This window comes from Pan troglodytes, chromosome 1 (assembly GCF_028858775.2).
Source record: "Pan troglodytes isolate AG18354 chromosome 1, NHGRI_mPanTro3-v2.0_pri, whole genome shotgun sequence".
NCBI classification, from domain to species: Eukaryota; Metazoa; Chordata; class Mammalia; order Primates; family Hominidae; genus Pan; species Pan troglodytes.
Window position 1 is genome coordinate 118,573,860 of NC_072398.2, and position 19,168 is coordinate 118,593,027.

Below are 19,168 nucleotides of genomic sequence, written 5' to 3' on the forward strand. Positions count from 1 at the left end.
ACAGTCACGATCCAATAAAGGAAACGTCTGTTCCCTTGCAGGGAGGCCCCTGGGCTGTGCCTCTCAGGCCTGAGAGAAAAGGAGAGTCGAGGAACGAGGAACTGGGGCCACCGTGAGGCAGAGGAAAGCCCCGTAAGAGGGAAGCGTCCCGACTGCGGAGAGCGTATGTCAGCATGGACCAAGAAGCTTCTTTTTCCTGGGGACACTGCTAGGCTCCCAACGCAGCCGGGCCGGGCCCCAGTTCCCTGTCGGGGGAGGAGGTAAGAGAGAGAGGCGGACCCCTTACCTTCTCCTCATCCGACACACGATCATCGAAGTCGGCCATCTTGGGCTGTTCTGGCCCAGCCCGGCTACGGGCGCGAGGCAGGCCGGGAAGAAAGCCGAGTGATGGAATCACCGCGGCGGCCGTCGGAAGGACCCGCCCGGAAACGCCAACGAAGAGGGCCCCATGTCAGTTATGCGCGGGAGTGACGTCTCCTAACGCCAGCGCCCGCGCCCGCGCCCCAGGAAGTAGGGTTTGCCTTAGGTGATTTGAAGTCTAATATCTTTCCCAATGAGTTACACTCATTTCCCATCCATCTAATGGGCGCTGGCAGCGTGTTTCGATTATTCTTGGCTTCTGGCCTCCATCCGACCAAATAGCTGTTGCTACTCCTACAAGTTTTTCTGGTGTCCGTTATCTCCACGACAGCCGAATCCAAAGCTCTAAGAGCTGCTCGGCAGCTGGAACGATCGGTGGCTTTTCCAACCCCGGGGGGGGGGGTGTGAAAGGTGACTCTCATTTCGTTTGGAAGCGGTAACACTTCACTTCGGGGTCACATCTCAGTCCAGTTCCTCCAGAACAGGCGCTGCTGTCCGCCCCTTCCCTGCCCCACGAAAGAATAGGTAGCCCCAATCTTGAGACACGCTCCTCCACCTTCGAAATCTTCTCGGTCCCGGTTCCCCAGGACTCAGCCTTCACAGAGGCCAACTTCAGGTCCGCCACTATCCCAGGATTCCCGACTCCCGGTTTCCTGTCCTTCTCCCCTCCCAGCTCCTGGCGCCTGCGATAGCGGCAAGATGGCGGACCGTGGCGGCGTGGGTGAAGCCGCAGCTGTTGGAGCGTCTCCTGCATCTGTCCCTGGCCTAAACCCGACGCTAGGCTGGAGGAAGCGACTGCGGGCCGGGCTGGCGGGGACTGGGGCCTCGTTGTGGTTCGTGGCGGGGCTGGGGCTGCTTTACGCTCTGAGGATCCCTTTGAGGCTGTGTGAGAATTTGGCAGCGGGTGAGAGGACCAGACCTCCTGGGGCAGGGCGGGGGGCGAGGAGAGATGTCGGGGGCAAGAGCCAAAGGGCAAGAGATTCTCGGTAGTCCTAGAGGGCCTCTGAGGAGTCGATGATGAGCGATCAAGTGAGTTCTTTTTCTTTTGGGCTGCAACCTTGCAGTTGATTGACAAGCCTGCTGCCGTTACCGGCTCCTCCGTAGAACTCTTAAGGTCCGCCCTCTCTCTTATGTCCTCGTTTTTCCGTGGAAAAGCCACCTGACAAGGTATAAGCTTCAGGTATTAGGACAGAAGAGTGTCTCAGATGAGGATACGTAATTTATATTGGCTCCCCCACCTCTGGTAGGATCCCTTAAAAGTCACTACTTTGAGTCTCCCGCTGCCCAGCTGAAAGAACTCATATCCAGGCAACAAAGATGAGCACATCTGTAATTTAAAGATTTCAGAGAAAGAAAATGGCATGATTTCAATTGACGATTCTCTTGTTTTAAAATAGTTCTGTTAAGAAATCGTTTTCGTGATAGTTTTGTCTGTTCTTTTAGGCTTATCTTGAGTAATAAAATAGTACAGGAAGTGAGAGCGCCACAAACAACAGTGGGTTTGCTAGTTCTTTCGACGTCTGTAGAACACTTGCTACGTAGTCTGTGCTGACAATACGAACACATGTAAGAAGTGATGATCCTGATGGATTCTCATATACTGTACTGTTCTTTAGCTGTAGACAGGATGAAGTGTTTAGGGCCCAGGTCCCCTTACCATGTGATTATATTTCACTCAAGATCTGAGCAGCAACCTCAGAACAAGATATAAGTATTTCTGTTACATGATTCAGTATGGTGGTTGATTTTTCTGTAGCAAAAGGCAGCAAATGTCCCCTTTCCTGTTCAGAGATGACATGAAAGACTGTGAGTTAATGTTCGGAAATATTTTGGTTTTTTTGGAGGATAGGTATCAAGTTCAAATATAACTAGCACTCTAAGCTAAACTGAAGAGCTAATTTGGCATCTCTGTATCAGGTGAATGAAGTGCTTAACGGTGGTTTCTATGCACAGTGTTACTGATTGACTTGTCATTTATTTTTCTACGTTAACCATATGCAACATTTAGATGAGAATAGTTGATTACTATAGATTTTTCTTTTTTACGTTTCTTTTGTGTGTGTGTGTGTGTGAGAGAGAGAAAGACAGACAGAGTCTCCCTTTGTCACCCAGGCTGAAGTGTAGTGGCAAGATCACTGCAGCCTTGAACTCTTCTGCTCAAGCGATCCTCTGGCCTCAGCCTCCCAAGTAGCTGGGACTACAGGCGTGCACCACCATGACTGGCTGAGTTTTAAATTTTGCGTAGAGACTGGGTCTATTTTATTTGCCCAGGCTGGTCTTGAACTTCTGGCTACCAGTGATCCTCCTGCCTTGGCCTCCCAAAACTCTGAGATTATGGGAGTGAGCCATCCTACCTGGCCAGATTTTTATTTTCTTTCTAAAACCCACAGTACTTATGAGATAATTATTTGAAGTGAAAAATCTGCTCCAGGATTTCAGTAACTCAGGGAGATTTCTGTTTGTTGCTTTTCTCTTTGAGCCATTTTGCCTCTCTAGCTGATATACCAAATACATATGCTGTTTCCTTCCCTCTAATTTGAGACAGTGGTTTTGTATCCTACCAAAATAAATATGGAGTAGTTTTGAACCTCCTTTGTAAAAGCATATTTGTTTATCTTTTTATTCTTACAGACTTGCAAAAGTTCTTATCTAAATTATGACTTATAAGTGCTTTAGTTTTATTCTCAAAAGCAAGCTGAATTACCTCATTTTGATTTGTTGCAAATAGTGATAAGCCATTATGTATAATATATATACAAATTAAAACTTTTTCAAGTGAATTTCACACTAGATATTAATACTACTTAAGTCCCACCACTCATAAAGATACTTGCATATTTGTAACCTAAGTACTTTAAATTTGCATTTTTTAAAACTTTGATTCTTGTTCTTTTGACAGTGACTGTATTTTTAAATTCATTGACACCCAAATTCTATGTGGCACTTACAGGGACCTCTTCATTGATATCAGGACTAATATTTGTAAGTAGTTTCCATTTCCTTCCTTCATGTTTTGGTGTTTATCTAAAGATATTTTTTTTTTTTTTTCTTTTTTGAGACAGAGTCTTGCTCTGTCGCCCAGGCTGGAGCGCAGTGGCATGATCTCGGCTCACTGCAACTTCCGCCTTCCAGGTTCCAGCAATTCTTCTGTCTCAGCCTCCCGAGTAGCTGGGATTACAGGTGCCGGCCACCATGCCCGGATAATTTTTGTATTTTTAGTAGAGATGGCGTTTCACCATATTGGTCAGGCTGGTCTCCAGCTCCTGACCTCAGGTGATCCGCCTGCCTTGGCCTCCCAAAGTGCTGGGATTACAGGCATGAGGCACCACCCTGGCCTAAAGATCCTTTATATGGTTATAATAATTATAAATTATTATTACCTGTGGATTAGCATTTCCAAAATGTATTCAGCATTTGAAAAGAGTTACCTATTCAAACAAGTTTGGGGAACACTGCATCTCCCAATCTACTTTTAAGAGATTGACAGTATTTATTTACATATTAAAGGCTTATTGTAAACTGTAGTCAGGGAGGGCTTGGGGTGTGTTGGAAATTAAATGCCTGCAGAGCCCAAGTTGGTAACAAAAATGAGTGAAATGGATAGAGTTTAATAATTAAATTCTTATTTCTTTGAGGACTGGGTAGCCTGGACAGTGCATGTCCCTTCTAAAAGAGGCTAAAGCTAATTGTTGCCATATAGACTTGGAACTAGTATTACCAGGTTTTTCAATTTTTCAAATGATTTAAAGAGAACCCAGACAGGCCGGACGTGGTGGCTAACACCTATAATCCCAGCACTTTGGGAGCCTGAAGCAGGCAAATCACTTGAGGCCAGGAGTTCAAGAACAGCCTGGCCAACATGATGAAACTCCGTCTACTAAAATACAAAAAATAACTGGGTATAGTGGTATGTGCCTGTAGTCCCAGCTACTCGGAAGGCTGAGGCATAAGAATCTCTTGAACTTGGGAGGTGGAGGTTACAGTGAACCAAGATCTTGCCACTGCACTCCAGCCTGGGCGACAGAGAGAAACCCTTTCTCAAAAATGAATGAATAAATAAATAGAACCTGGACATACAGTTTTTATATAAAATTTGCCCATTAAAAAAAAATTGAGATGGAGTCTCACTACGTTGCCCAGGCCAGAGTACAGTCGCTATTCACAGGCACCATTATAGCACACTGTGGCCTTAACTCCTGGGCTCAAGCCATCCTCCCGTCTCAGCCTCCCTAGTAGCTGGGATTACAGGCATGTGCCACCATGTCTGACTACAGCATTTTAATATTGGCAACATTGGGAAGACTAAAATTTATGTGTCATGAATTCAACTTACAGTTTTTTCAAGCCCCAGTTTCCTCATCTGTTAACTGGCAGTTAATAGCATGAACTTTATAGGATTATGAAGAGTAAATCAGATAATGTTGTAAGTTTATAACATGGTAGCTGGTTCAGAATGTACACTTAATGAATTTTGGCCATTATTCTGAGAATTCTCACAATTAAGAAACCTGTTTGGCCTGATACAGTGGTTCATACCTGTAATCCTAGCACTTTGGGAGACCGAGGTGGGGTGATAGAGTTCGAGACCAGCCTGGGAAACATGGAAAAACCCTGTCTCTTCAAAAAAATACAAAAATTAGGCGTGTGTGGCATGCACCTATAGTCCCAGCTACTGGAGAGGCCAAGGTGGGAGGATCACTTGAACCCTGGAGGGAGAGGTTACAGTGAGCCAAGATGGTGCTACTGCACTCTAACCTGGGTGACAGAGCAAGACTCTGTTTCAAAAAACAAAAACAACAAAACTGTTTAACTTTAATTCAACTTTTCCTTGAAGAAGATATTTTTAATTAAAAAAATTAAAATATTTTTTATAATTCACATTAACATCCCTAGGATGTCATGTTTACTAGTGTACACTTTGGAACAATACTGCTGCAGATAAAAATCTTAAGAAGTTTTATGCCATGCATAGCCAATAAATTTTTCTCTTCCCTTTAAATTTTTATTTATTTTTTGTAGAGACAGAGTCTCACTGTGTTGTTCAGGGTGGTCTCAGACACTTGGGCATAAACGATCCATTCTTCTCGGCCTCCCAAAGTGCTAAGGTTCCAGGCGTGAACCACCATGCCCAGCCTGTTCTTTTTTTTATCTCTAGGTGGTGCTCTCCAGCTGTAGTAGAAATAGCATTTGTATTGGATCTATTTTTTTAAATAGGGACTAAATACAGACCATTTTGTTAAAGTGAAATGCCAAATAAGAACGAGATTTTTCTCTTGGCTAAAAAAATAGAAGCTATTGAGGAATTCAGGATTAAAACTACATGTTAATATAAGCCTCATAATTTAACATAAGCATATTTTAGCATATTTAGTCCATAGCATACAAAAGTCTAAGTAAAGACAATAAACTGTCTTTAAGCCAGGCACGGTGGCTTACACCTGTAATCCCAACACTTTGGGAGGATGGAGTGGGAGAATTCCTTAATGCCAGAAGTTTGAGACCAGCCTGGGCAACAACAAGACCCTGTCTCTATTTAATATGGTTTTTGTTTGTTTGTTTGTTTTAAAGAAACTATCAATATTAAACAGCTGATATAGTGAAAAAAGCTCTGGTTTGGGAACCAGAAGATAAAATTTTGAATCTTAACTCTGCCACTTACTAGCTGATAATTTTGGGCAAGCTACATAAACTGTCTAAGCTATAATTTCCTCATTTATAAGAGGGGGATAACTTATATATATGATGTCTAAAACCTTGTAAAAAACTTTTTGTGGCCAGGTGTGGTGTCTTGTGTCTGTACTGCCAACACTGTGGGAGGCTGAGGCAGGAGGATTGCTTGTGGCCAGGAGTTCAAGAGCAGCCTGGACAAATGAACAAGATCTGGTCTCTGTATAAAATTTAAAAAATTTAGCGCGTTGTGGTGGCGCATTCCTGTAGTCCCAGCTACTTCAGAGACTGAGGTGGGAGGATTGCTTGAGCCCAGGAAATCGTGGCTGTAGTGAGCTGTGATCATGCTACTGCACTCCAGCCCGGGCAACAGAGTGGACCTTGTCTCAACAACAAAACAACAACAACAAAAACCCCAAAAAACCTTTTGTTACTCTTTATAAAACCGCATTTTAAATATACACAAATTAGGAAATTCAAGTAACATTTTAAAGGTTAAACTGTATTATTACCCTTGCAATATTGATGGGTTTTTATTAGCAAAGGTTGTTGTGTTTATAATTTCTTTTACCACCTGGATTTAACAAACTTGTATATACATATAATCACATATACATGTATAAAGAGATATATTTATGAATCAGTCTACTGTAATGGTTGGAAGCTCCGAAGTCGGGCAAACCTGAATAAGAATCCCAGCTCTGCCAGTTACCAGTGATGTGAACTGTTATTTAAATTTGGAATGTGTGTCCTCATCTCTAAAATCAGTTGTTATAAAAATTAAATGACATAATGCATGTCAAGGACTTGGCATAATGTGTGGCTCATAGAAAGCTTTTGATAAGTATTTGCAGTTATTATTACCATTGTTCATTTGTGTTAAAAAGTTGACTCAAAAGTTGAAAAAAGCCACTAACTTCATACTCATTCATTAGAAAACCCACCTGCACTTTGTATGGTGAAGGGAAGTGTGTTGTTGTTGCCCTTGATGGTACTTATCTTCTCTTTTTTTTTTTCGAAACAGGGTTTTACTCTGTCACCCAAGCTGGAGTGAAGTGGTACAATCACAGCTCACAGCAGCCTTGACCTGCTGAACTCAAGCAATCCTCCCACCTCAGCCTCCAAAGTAGCTGGGACTACAGGCACACACCCTCACACCTGGCTCATTTTTTTTATGTTTTGTAGAGATGGGGTCTCACTATGTTGTCCAGGTTAGTCTCAAATTCCCAGCCTCAAGTGATCCTCCCATCTCAGCCTCCCAAAGTGTTGGGATTATAGGCATGAGCCACCGTGCCTGGCCCTATCCAATTTTCTTAGCCAAGATTTATTCAATATAAACCTTTTCTGTCACATGAACAATTTCTGCTTGTGTAAAGAAGTTTTATCTCACTTCTTAGTAAAATATATGGTAGAAGTCAAACCATGGCCTCATTTGGTGGTAATTCTTGCTAACTTAAGAGTGAGCAGAAAGAGATACCATTTTAGACTGAGCATAAAACATTAGTGACATGATAGAAAAAATGCTGCACCATGATTTTCTCACACTTTCCTATAAACGTTGTGGCATGTAGTCAGCGGGCCCCAACATGACTATACTTTTGGCACCTATGTAGCATATTTGTTCTGTTATTTACTGAAGCAAAAAAATAACATTCCTACAGATTTGAAAATGCTGATTTTTTTGTGATGGGTTCTGTTTGTGGTCATAGTAAAATAGTTTTCAAAAATATTATAATCTGGCCGGTCATGGTAGCTTACACCCATAATCCTAGCACTTTGTGAGGCCAAGGAGGGCAGAGCGCTTAAGCCCAGGAGTTTGAGACCAGCCTGGGCAACTTGGCAAAACCTTGTCCCTACAAAAAATATAAAAATTAGCTGGGCATGGTGGCACATGCCTGTAGTCCTAGCTACACGGGAGGCTGAGGTGGGATGATCACCTGAGCCCAGGGAGGTCAAGGTTTCAGTGAGCTGTGATCATGCCACTGTACTCCAGCCTGGTGACAGAGTGGGATCCTATCTCAAAAAATTTTAAAAAAAGGAAATAAAAAGATTAAAATCTCTTAGTTGTGCATATGCTTTGTTTATTCTTTAAAGTAATACATGTATCCACTACATTTGGCAGAAGACTAGTCTGTCAGGTGACTTTTTTTTTTTTTTTTTTTTTTTTTTTGAGACAGGGTCTCACTCTATTGCCCAGGCTGGAGTGCAGTGGTGCAATCTCAGCTCACTGCAGCCTTGACCTCCTTGGGCTCAAGAGATCCTCCCACTTCAACTTCCTGAGTAGCTGGAACTGCAGGCATGCACCACCTCACCCAGCTAATATTTTATTTTTATATTTTTCTGTAGAGATGAGGTCTCACTATTTTGTCCAGGCTGGTCTAGAATTCTTGGGCTCAAGCGATTCTTCTTGAGGATCCCTCTTTTGGGACTTCTCGGCCTCCCAAAGTGCTGGAATTACAGACGTGAACCACCGTGTCTGGCCTGGTTTCTCTTTTTATATCAGTGATAAACCATGGAAATAGAAAGAAATGAATATCCTGATTTTTAAATGGTTTAATATGGGAATCAACTTGACCTTAACCTTTATTAATAATTTTGCCAAATACCAGAGTAGTACTTTTTGCTTCAGAAAGCACTTTCTTATAATTCTTGTTAACCACATTTAGCTGAGGCTCTGAGATGTTAAGAGATTAAGTGACTTGCCCACAGCACACAGCTAATAAATGACTGATTTGGGAGTTAAACATGGGCATGCTGATCCTAGTCTAGTCTGTTCATCCACTATGCTTATTATTTGAAAACTGTTTATGCTGCAGATAGAATAAAATGACAATGTAACTTAACAGAGTTAAATTACTTATAGATTAAAATGCTTCTTTCTGTTTTTAATGCTTTATTACATATGCCTAGTTTTGCTTAAGCTTGTCTAAATTTTATGATGGAACTATAAAAAATGTATTTCACTTTTACATGACATGTTATTGGTGAATCTTGTGTTTGTATGTTTTTTTCTTTTTGAAAAAGTGCATTTAAAATGCTGAATTGAACAGGACATCTTGAGAGAATGTTTTAATTTGAGCTCATGTATCTGCTGATCGATTCTAAGTGCAGGATATTTTCTGTTTGTCATAGATATTTGAATGGTGGTACTTCCATAAGCATGGCACATCTTTTATTGAGCAAGTATCTGTAAGCCATTTGCAACCACTGATGGGAGGAACAGAGAGCAGCATTTCAGAACCAGGTTCTCCTTCGAGGAACAGAGAAAATGAAACCAGCAGACAGAATTTGTCAGGTGACTACTTTTCTAATGTGTTTTCAGAGCTGTGTATTTAAGATTGAGTTTGGCTCTGGGAGATAGAAAACTCAAAACAGCAGAGTGCTGTGGTGTGCATGTTTGTGTTTCCCCCAAAATTCTAATCACCAATGTGATGTTACGAGGTAGGGTCTTTGGGAGGTGATCAGGTCATGAGGGCAGTGCCCTCAGGGATGTGATGAATGCCCTTATGAGAGACCCCAGAGAGCTGCTTGCCACTTCTACCGTGGCAGGACACCACGAGAAGGCGCCGTCTGTGAACCAGAAAGCAGACCCTCACCAGACACCAAATCTGTTGGTACCTTGGTCATAGACTTCCCAGCCTCCAGAACTGTTAAAAATAAATTTATACTGTTTATAATCTACCCAGTTTGTGATATTTTGTTATAGCAGTCCAAATGGACCAAGACACAGAAATTTGTCTTTCATGTTAATATAGTTAGTCCATGGCTAGTATGGAAAACAATAATCATCAGATACCCAGACCCCTTCTATTTTGTTAGCCTGCCATCTCCAAATGTAGTTTTTACTTTGTCGTGTAAGACTGTTGCTCTTGCTTCAGCCATCATATCCACATTCCAATCAGTAGGAAGGAAAGAAATCCGGGGTAAGGTCACTACTTCCCTCTACTCCACCCCACAGAAGCCAAGGACTATTCTCAGAAATGTTACTTACTATTTCACCTTACTTCCTACTGGTCAGGTCTGTTTCATATGGCCATTACTAGCTATAAGGAAGGCTAGAAATTTTCATCATTTTCTCAGTGTATATATATATACGCCCAGCAAATCAGGGAATCTTATGACTAATAAAGGAGAGAACAGAAACAGCCATCTCTGCCAAGAGAGAAAAGTAGGAAAAAAATTTTTTTTCAGTATACTTAAAAAGGCATCAAAGTCTCAGCTCTTCATGGATGGATATTCCATTGTCATACTTTTATTGTAGACTGTTCCTCTATTTGTGTCGAGTAATCGCAAATTTATTTATTTATTTAGTTAGAGACAGAATCTTGTCTGTTGCCAGGCTGGAGTGCAGTGGTGCGATCTCGGCTCACTGCAACCTCTCCTTCCCAAGTTCAAATGATTCTCCTGCCTCAGCCTCCCGAGTACCTGGGACTACAGGCATGCACCACCATGCCTGGCTAATATTTTGTATTTTTAGTAGAGATGGGGTTTCACCATATTGGCCAGGATGGTCTCAATCTCTTGACCTCATGATCTGACCACCTTGGCCTCCTAAAGTGCTGGGATTACCTAAAGTGCTTGGCCTCCTAAAGTGCTGGGTATGGGTAAGCCACCATACCCAGCATTTTTTTTTTTTTGAGACAAAGTCTCTGTAGTCCAGGCTAGAGTGCAGTGGTGCGATCTCAGCTCACTGCGACCTCTGCCTCCTGGGTTCAAGCGATTCTCCTTCCTCAGCCTCCCAAGTAGCTGAAATAACAGGCATGTACCACTGCACCCAGCTAATTTTTGTATTTTTAGTAGAGATGGGTTTCACCATGTTGGCCAGGCTGGTCTTGAACTCCCGACCTCAGGTGATCTGTCTGCCTCGGCTTCCCAAAGTGCTAGGATTACAGGCGTGAGCCGCTGAGCCTGGCCAGCTAGAAAGCAAATATTTTTAATGATATATAATTAGGAAAGGAAAATTTACAAAGCCAAATACAATTATTATTATTATTATTTTAATAGAGATGAGGTCTCACTATGTTGCCCAGGCTGGTCTCAAACTCCTGGGCTCAAGTGATCCTCCCACCTCAGTCTCCCAGAATGTTGGAATTACAGGTGTGAGCCATTGCTCCTGGGCCAAAATGAATATTTTGGATTATTGTTCCTTTCACTGGGATAGGTAATAACCATATGGTAATAATACAAATGAGTTAATTCCATAATATTCCAAATGCCTCGTTTGTTCAATAGCTTAACCACTAGAGTTATGATAGTTTAGTAGAAAAATACTGCCTGAATGCAACTGGTGGCACTTTTTAGATTTGGTCAAAGTCCCTGAGGAAGCACCATTTAAGTGGAGTCCTGAAGCCCGACTAGGAATAGTGGGGTGGGGTTGGCAGCCATTCAAGAGTACAAGAAGGAATAATGGTCATTTCCTTTCCTCTTCTTTCTTTTTCATAAAATAATTACAGAACCCCTAAGAGTAAGGCATATTAAGATGAATACGATACAGATCTGTCCTCATGAAGCTCAGCGTTCAATATATAAATAATTATAACAATAGCACATGATGTGATTTTATTTTCCATTCTAAGACTGAGTATGCCATTAATAATGAGAGTGAAGATAACCTTAAGAACATTTCATCTTGGCAGAGGATACAGATATAAATAAATTGACAGTAAAAGAGTATGGTTAACTGCTTTTATAGAGTATCTTATATATGATACTCTATAAAGATACATGGTGTCTTATATAAGATACTATGGTGACAGAAAAGAAAGAGTGGTCAGTTATTCTTGGAGGGAGGGCCGCAAAATATTTCACAGAGGAAATACTTGAATTGGATCTCAAATTGAGTTAAAAGCTGGGCACAGTGGCCCAAACCTATAATTCTAGTGCTTTAGGAGGCTGAGGTAAGGGGATCACTTGAGACAAGGAGTTTGAGACCAGCCTGGGCAACATAGCAAGACCCCCATCTCTACAAAAAATAAAATCAGTTGGGCACAGTAATACGCACCTGTAGTTCCAGCTACTTGGGAGGCTGAGGCAGGAGGATCACTTGAGCCCAGGAGTTTGAGGCTGCAGTGAGCTATGACTGTGCCACTGCACTCCAGCCTGGGTGACAGAGCAAGACCCTCTCTCCAAGGGGGAAAAAATTTTTTTTAAGTGAATTAAAGCATGCTTTTGTTCAATTTTTTTCTCCCTGGATAACTTCATCTTATTCAATAATATTAGCTACCACAGACATATATGCTGGGGGGAACCAATTTTAAATTTTTACCCCCAAGTTCTCTTTTAAACTCTAGACCTACATTTCTAACTCTTTGCTAGAATTTTCCACCTTTAATGGCCCTAACCACCCTGAACTCCATCCAAAATGAAACTAATTGTCTTCTTCCATAGTTCTTCCTCTATAATTCTAAAATCTTCTAATGGCGTCCAATTCTATTTTAGCAATCTTTGGGTTTTTTTTTAGTTTATATCATTTATATTTCCCCTGTTTTCTCCAATCAACCCCAAATTGTATTCCCCCTTAAAAATCATCTTGACTCCATTCTGCCTTCTTTTTTATTTTTCTTAGATGGAATTTCACTCTTGTTGCCCAGGCTGGAGTGCAATGTCGTGATCTTGGCTCACTGCAACCTCCACCTCCCGGGTTCAAGCGATTCTCCTGCCCCAGCCTCCCGAGTAGCTGGGATTACAAGCACCTGCCACCATGCCAGAGTAATTTTTGTATTTTTAGTAGAGATGGGTTTTCGCCATGTTGGCCAGACTGGTCTCAAACCCCTGACCTCAGATTATTCATCCACCTCGGCCTCCCAAAGTGCTGGGATTACAGGCATGAGCCACCAGGCCTGGCCCATTCTGTCTTCTTTTCTTTCAACATTCATAGCCCCATATCTAGGCCCTTAAACATCTCTTCCCTTGGCTATTGCTATAGTATCCTAAGTGGTTTCCCTTCCTCTTACACTTCCCCTTCTAGTACATACTCTCTCCTTACTAGGTAAAAAAAAAAAGTGGTTCTCAAACTTTTTAGACTAAGAAATCCTTTACATTCTTAAAAAATTATCCAGGACCTCAAAGAGCCTTTGTTTAAATGTGGATTATATCCATCAATATTTATCATATTAGAAATTAAAGCAGGAAATTTAAAAATATTTTTAATAGTATTAAATCCATTACATGTTAACATGTTGTAGACTGAAATGTGTCCCCCAAAATTCACATGTTGAAACTCTAACCTCTAATGTAACTGTATTAGGAGCTAGGGTTTTTAGGAGATAATCAAGGTTAAATGAGGGGATCCTAATCTGATAGTATTGATGGCTTTGTAAGAAGAAGAGAGGGATTGCTGTCTCTCTGCCATGCAAAGACACAGTGAGAAGACTGCTCTCTGAAGGCCAGGAGGAGAGCCCTCACCAGAGCCCAACCATTCTAGTACCTTGATCTTGGACTTCCAACCTTCAGATTGTGAGAAAATAAATTTCTGTTGTTAAGCCACTCAGCATATGATACTTTGTTATGGCAACCTGAGCTGACTAACTCAGATTTTGTTACGAAGAAGTGGGGTGCCACTGTAACAAACACCTAAATATGTGGAAACAGCTTTGGAGCTGGGTAATGAGTTGAGGCTGGAAGAGTTTTGAGGTACACACTTGAAATATGGATAAGGACAGTTTGGTGAGGTCTCAAGTGGAAATGAGGAACATGTGGTTGGGAACTGGAGGAAAGGTGGTCCTTGTATAAAGTGGAAAAGAACTGGCTGAACTGTATTCTAGCATTTTGGGGAGAGTAGAACTTGAGAGCAATGACATTGGATATTTAGCTGAGGAGATTTCTAAGCAAAGTGGCACAACTTGGTTTCTTCTGACTGCTTATAGTGAAATGTGAAAGGAAAGAGATGAATAGGAGAAGCCCTTGTTAAGCAAAAAGGAACCACAACTTGAAGATTTGGAAATTCTCAGCCTATCCATTTTATAAAATACATGAGAAAACTTGCTCTGAAGACAATAGTAGGGATGTGGTTGAACAACTATTTGATATCACGTGTGCACTTCATGGACTTAGTCATCTTAGTAGAAGCCAGGAACAGAATTGAGTTTACACGAGCAAACACACTACCAGTTTGAACTAAAAGGGACAGGGAAGGTGGGACAGAATCAAGGAAGGCTGTTAGACTTTTTGGATTCTACAGGACCAGACCATAGAGCTGTTCAATTGTCAACATGTACTGACTTCAAAGAAAAGGAAGAATGACCAAATCCAGGACTGCTGCTCCCAATACAGACCCAGAGGGCAAGGCTGTTTCCTCCTTGGTTTCAAAGGGTGAGGCTGCCTTTCCAGTTTCTGGGGCCAGGCCACCCTCACAGAGAACTGCATGGGTGGGGCTGTACCACAGAGATATGGGGGTGACACTGCCACCCCAGTAGGCCTGGAGGGCAGAGTATCAAGCCAAAAAGAATTCTCAAGCTTTTTCTCTTTTTTTTTTTGAGACAGAGTCTTGCTCTGTTGCCCAGGCTGGAGTGCAGTGGCACGATCTCAACTCACTGAAACCTCTGCCTCCTGGGTTCAAGTGATTGTCCTGCCTCAGCCTCCCGAGTAGCTGGGATTACAGGCATGCGCCACCATGCCTGGCTAATTTTGTATTTTTAGTAGAGACAGGTTTTCTCCACGTTGGTCAGGCTGGTCTGGAACTCCCAACCTCAGGTGATCTGCCTGTCTTGGCCTCCGAAAGTGCTGGGATTACAGGCATGAGCCACCACACTTGGCCTCTTTTTGTTGTTGTTGAGACGGAGTCTCACTCTGTCGCCCAGGCTGGAGTGCAGGAGCGCAATCTCGGCTCACTGCAACCTCTGCTGCCTGGGTTCAGGTGATTCTCCTGCCTCAGCCTCCCGAGTAGCTGGGATTATGGGCACCTGCCACTGCACCCAGCTAATTTTTTTTGTAGTTTTTAGTAGAGATGGGGTTTCATCATCTTGGCCAGGCTGGTCTTGAACTTCTCATCTCTTGATCCACCCGCCTTGGTCTCCCAAAGTGCTGGGATTATAGGTGTGAGCTACCGCGCCCGGACCTTTTTTTTTTTTTTTTTGGAGCCGGAGTTTCACTCTTGCTGCCCAGGCTGGAATGCAATGGCGTGATCTCTGCTCACTGCAACCTCTGCCTCCTGGGTTCAAATGATTCTCCTGCCTCAGCCTCCCGAGTAGCTGGGATTACAGGCATGCACCACCATGCCCAGCTATTTTTTTTGTATTTTAGTAGAGATGGGGTTTCACCATGTTGGCCAGGCTGATCTTGAACGCCTGACCTCAGGTGATCCACCCGCCTTGGCCTCCCAAAGTGCTAGGATTACAGGCATGAGCCACCACACCCAGTCTTTTTTTTTTTTTTTTAAGAGAGACAAGGCCTCACTATGTTGCCCAGGCTGGGGTCTTGAACTCCTGGGCTCAAGTGATCCTCCTGCCTCAGCCTCCTGAGTAGCTGGGATTACAGGCATGTGCCATTGTGCCTGGCATTCAAGCTTTAAGATGTAATGGAATTTGCCTTGCTAGGTTTTGGACTTGGTAACCATTACCCTTTCCTTCCTTTTGATTTTTTTCATTTGAGAATGGGGATGTCTATCCTATGTCTGCCCACCATCATACTGTATATTGGGAGCACATAACTTGTCTGGTTCCATAGGTTCACTTCTGGAGAGGAACTGAGTCTAAGAATGAATTGTACCTTGAGCCTCTCCTATGTCTGATTCAGATAATATTTAGATGAAACTTTGGCCTTTAGATTTTAGAATTGATGCTGGAATGAGTTAAGACTTTTAGGGGAGAATTGTTGTATTTTTATTTATTTATTTTGTGATGAAGTCTCGCTCTGTTGCCTAGGCTAAAGTATAGTGGCACCATTTCGGCTCACTGCAACCTCCGCCTTCCAAGTTCAAGCAATTCTTGTGCCTCAGCCTCCCAGGTAGCTGAGATTACAAGCATGCGCCGCCATACCTAGCTAATTTTTTGTATTTTTAGTAGAGACAGGATTTCACTGTATTGACTAGGCTGGTCTCAAACTCATGACCTCAAGTGATCTGCCCACTTTGGCCTCCCAAAGTGCTGGGATTACAGGCGTGAGCCACTGTGCCCAGCCGAATTAATGTATTATATATGGAAGACATGAATTTTGGGGGGCCAGGGCCAGAATGCTGTAGACTGAATTGTGTTCCCCAAAATTCATATTTTGAACCCCTAATTCCCCATATGACTATTGAAAATAGGGCTTCAGGTGGTAATTAAGATAAAATAGAGTGGAAACCTGATAAGACAGGAAGGCCTTATAATAATAATAAGAGATACCAGAGCTCTCTCTTCCTTGTGAGAACACAGCAAGAACTCAGTTTCACCAGAACTCAGCTGTGCTGGTACCCTGCAGGTACCTTGATCTCAGACTTCTAGCCTCTAGAATTGTGAGAAAATAAATTTCTGTTAAGCCACACAGTCAATGGTATTTTGTTATGGCAACCTGAGCTATACACACATTGTGAAAAATGTATTTCCCACAACAAGAAAAAGTTCAGTTAATAGAAGACAGCTTATTCTCCATTGTCTGTTGTGAAATGGTGTTTGATTGAAGTGTATGAAGAAAACCTGGCTTCACACAGATGTGTAATTGGAAAGGGGAGGAGTATTTTAATAATCTTCTCAGAAAATTGTGGATACCTTTTTTTGATACTACACTAAAATTTTCTATGAGTACTCTTCTGAAAGTTTAGTTGCAGTGTAAAATCTGAACTTTGCATGCTCTCTTATGTGAAAATCTATTGGTATATCTTAACATTTTGAATGGATCTTTTACCGATGCATAATTTTATATCATACATTGGTTGTTTGGAAAATACTTGTTCACTGAGTTATGCATATCATATCCATATCATGATCCATCTTATTGCATAATACGAAAAAACTCATTTGTTAATATCATCACCATTCTCACAGAAAAGTCTTTATTGTGAAATTTGCCAATATCATCACCATTCTCACAGAAAAGTCTTTATTGTGAAATTTGCCAGGCTCACGGTAGCAGACATACATTTTTAAAAATTTCAGTATGTACTTGAAAGCTCAATTTTTATCACTGGCAGCAAATACTTTCATTTTCTTCCTTTTTCTTGACAGACTCAGTTCATTTTTAAGAAAATATCTGCCAGGGGCCGGGCGCGGTGGCTGCCTATAATCCCAGCAGTTTGGGAGGCCGAGATGGGTGGATCACGAGGTCAGCAGATCAAGACCATCCTGGCTAAGATGGCGAAACCCCATCTCTACTAAAAATACAAAAAAATTAGCCGGGCGTGGTGGTGGGTGCACCTGTAGTCCCAGCTACTCAGGAGGCTGAGGCAGGAGAATGGCGTGAACCTGGGAGGCGGAGCTTGCAGTGAACGGAGATCGCGCCACTGCACTCCAGCCTGGGCGACAGAGAGAGACTCCGTCTCAAAAAAAAAAAAAAAAAAAAAAGAAAGAAAATATCTGCCAGGTACCCATCTAAATAACCGTAAGTTTGTGTGTGGCTCTTTCAAGTAAAAGTGGTGTTTCATTACAAAAGGGGCCAATTCTCACAAACAATTGCTTTACTAGAGACAACCATCATACCTGCTATAATGTTTAAAAGAAATTTGCCTTATTTTTACTGTAAGGATGTGGAAGTGAAGAATCCAATGACTTCTAGTACAGTTTGTTGTCATTGTCTTGACTCATGCTAATGTACTAGCAGTTTTACCCATCATTGACTTTTCATCACCCGTTCAATTTTGTAGGACGAGTAAGACAAGTGAGGCAGGTGCCTGATGTACAAAATTTAAGGACACCCTTACTCTCAGGGTCATGCAACTGAGTTCAAGTAAACACATTTAAAAAGGCAAATAATGTCTTAGAATTTATTTTGAAGAATTGTTACTTTGCAGTTCCATGAATCATACTTTGAGAACTGCTGATCTAAACAAAGATTTGATATTTGTTATTTTTCTGCTTATAAACCTTTGATGACCAAGGATAATATCTAAACTCTTTACTATAGTACATAACGGTCCTTCATCAATTTCTTACAGTCTATTTTCTTTTCTTTTCTTTTCTTTTTTTTTTTTTTTGAGATGGAGTTTTGCTCTTGTCACCCAGGCTGGAATGCAATGGTGCGATCTCCATCCACTGCAACCTCCGCCTCCCAGGTTTAAGCAATTCTTCTGTCTCACTCTCAGCCTCCTGAGTACCTGGGATTACAGGCACGCACCACCATGCCCAGCTAATTTTGTATTTTTAGTAGAGATGGAGTTTTATTATGTTGGCTAGGCTGGTCTTGAACTACTGACCTTAGGTGATCTGCCCACCTTGGCCTCCCAAAGTGCTGGGATTACAGACGTGAGCTACCATGCCCGGCCTCTTCCAGTCTATTTTCTAACCCCATTTACACTTCTCCCTCACACTCCTTACCCTGTACTCTAGCCTAACCATGCTGTATGGTTTTATGACACTTCCTCTGCTGCAGATGTTCGTCATTTTGCAAGCTTACTCTCATTTTTTACAGTGATTCAACGTCAGTTCAAATATCACCACCTTTCTAAAGCCTTCCCTGATTTTCCCAGAACAAATTTAATCACTTCTTTTTTTTTTTTCTCTAAGAACAAAACGTGTCTGGCCAGGCGCGGTGGCTCACACCTGTAATCCCAGCATTTTGGGAGGCCAAGGCAGGCGGATCACGAGGTCAGGAGATAGAGACCATCCTGACTAACATGGTGAAACCCTGTCTCTACTAAAAATACAAAAAATTAGCCGGGTGTGGTGGCAGGCGCCTGTCGTCTCAGCTACTCGGGAGGCTGAGGCTGGAGAATGGCGTGAACCCGGGAGATGGAGCTTGCAGTGAGCTGAGATTGCGCCACTGTACTCCAGCCTGGGTGACAGAGCGAGACTCTGTCTCAAAACAAAAAGAACAAAACATGTCTGTTATTACAGAGTTCAGGCCATTTACATGACTACTCTCATACTATATTTAATTCAGTTAAGCAAGTCAGTTCTAGATGCTGTGCTTGGTTCTAGGAATAGAAAAATGAGCGAAGTTTTAAAACTTCATATTTTAAAGGGGAAACAAAACCAAGCAGATAATCACATTGTAATATGGTAAGTGCTAT

The 19,168-nt window shown here is 42.2% G+C and overlaps 2 protein-coding genes across 33 annotated transcripts in view; one reads left to right on the forward strand and one right to left on the reverse strand.

The window, feature by feature from the left end:
• CAPZA1 (capping actin protein of muscle Z-line subunit alpha 1) overlaps positions 1-338 on the reverse strand; it is a 53,530-nt gene extending 53,192 nt beyond the window's left edge. Inside the window, 1 exon segment of the mRNA NM_001280282.1 lies at positions 287-338. Coding sequence (NP_001267211.1) covers positions 287-325 — 39 coding nt within the window. The 5' untranslated portion in view covers positions 326-338.
• Positions 339-360: 22 nt separating this feature from the next.
• ST7L (suppression of tumorigenicity 7 like) overlaps positions 361-19,168 on the forward strand; it is a 96,295-nt gene continuing 77,487 nt past the window's right edge. For 8 of the 32 annotated variants that reach the window (XR_010152790.1, XR_010152788.1, XR_001708897.3 and 5 more), the window contains exons 1-3: positions 1,060-1,264; positions 3,260-3,342; positions 9,160-9,322. Coding sequence is in view for 18 of the 32 variants with exons in the window: in XM_009429337.4 (XP_009427612.2) it covers positions 1,060-1,264; positions 3,260-3,342; positions 9,160-9,322 (451 nt within the window). In the remaining 14 variants the exon portion in view is untranslated. Of the gene's footprint in view, positions 977-1,059; positions 1,265-1,803; positions 2,278-3,259; positions 3,343-7,051; positions 7,239-9,159; positions 9,323-12,592; positions 12,736-19,168 lie in introns of those variants that run through there. The other 24 variants (XR_010152791.1, XM_001157273.7, XM_063798232.1 and 21 more) reach the window with 19 other exon arrangements.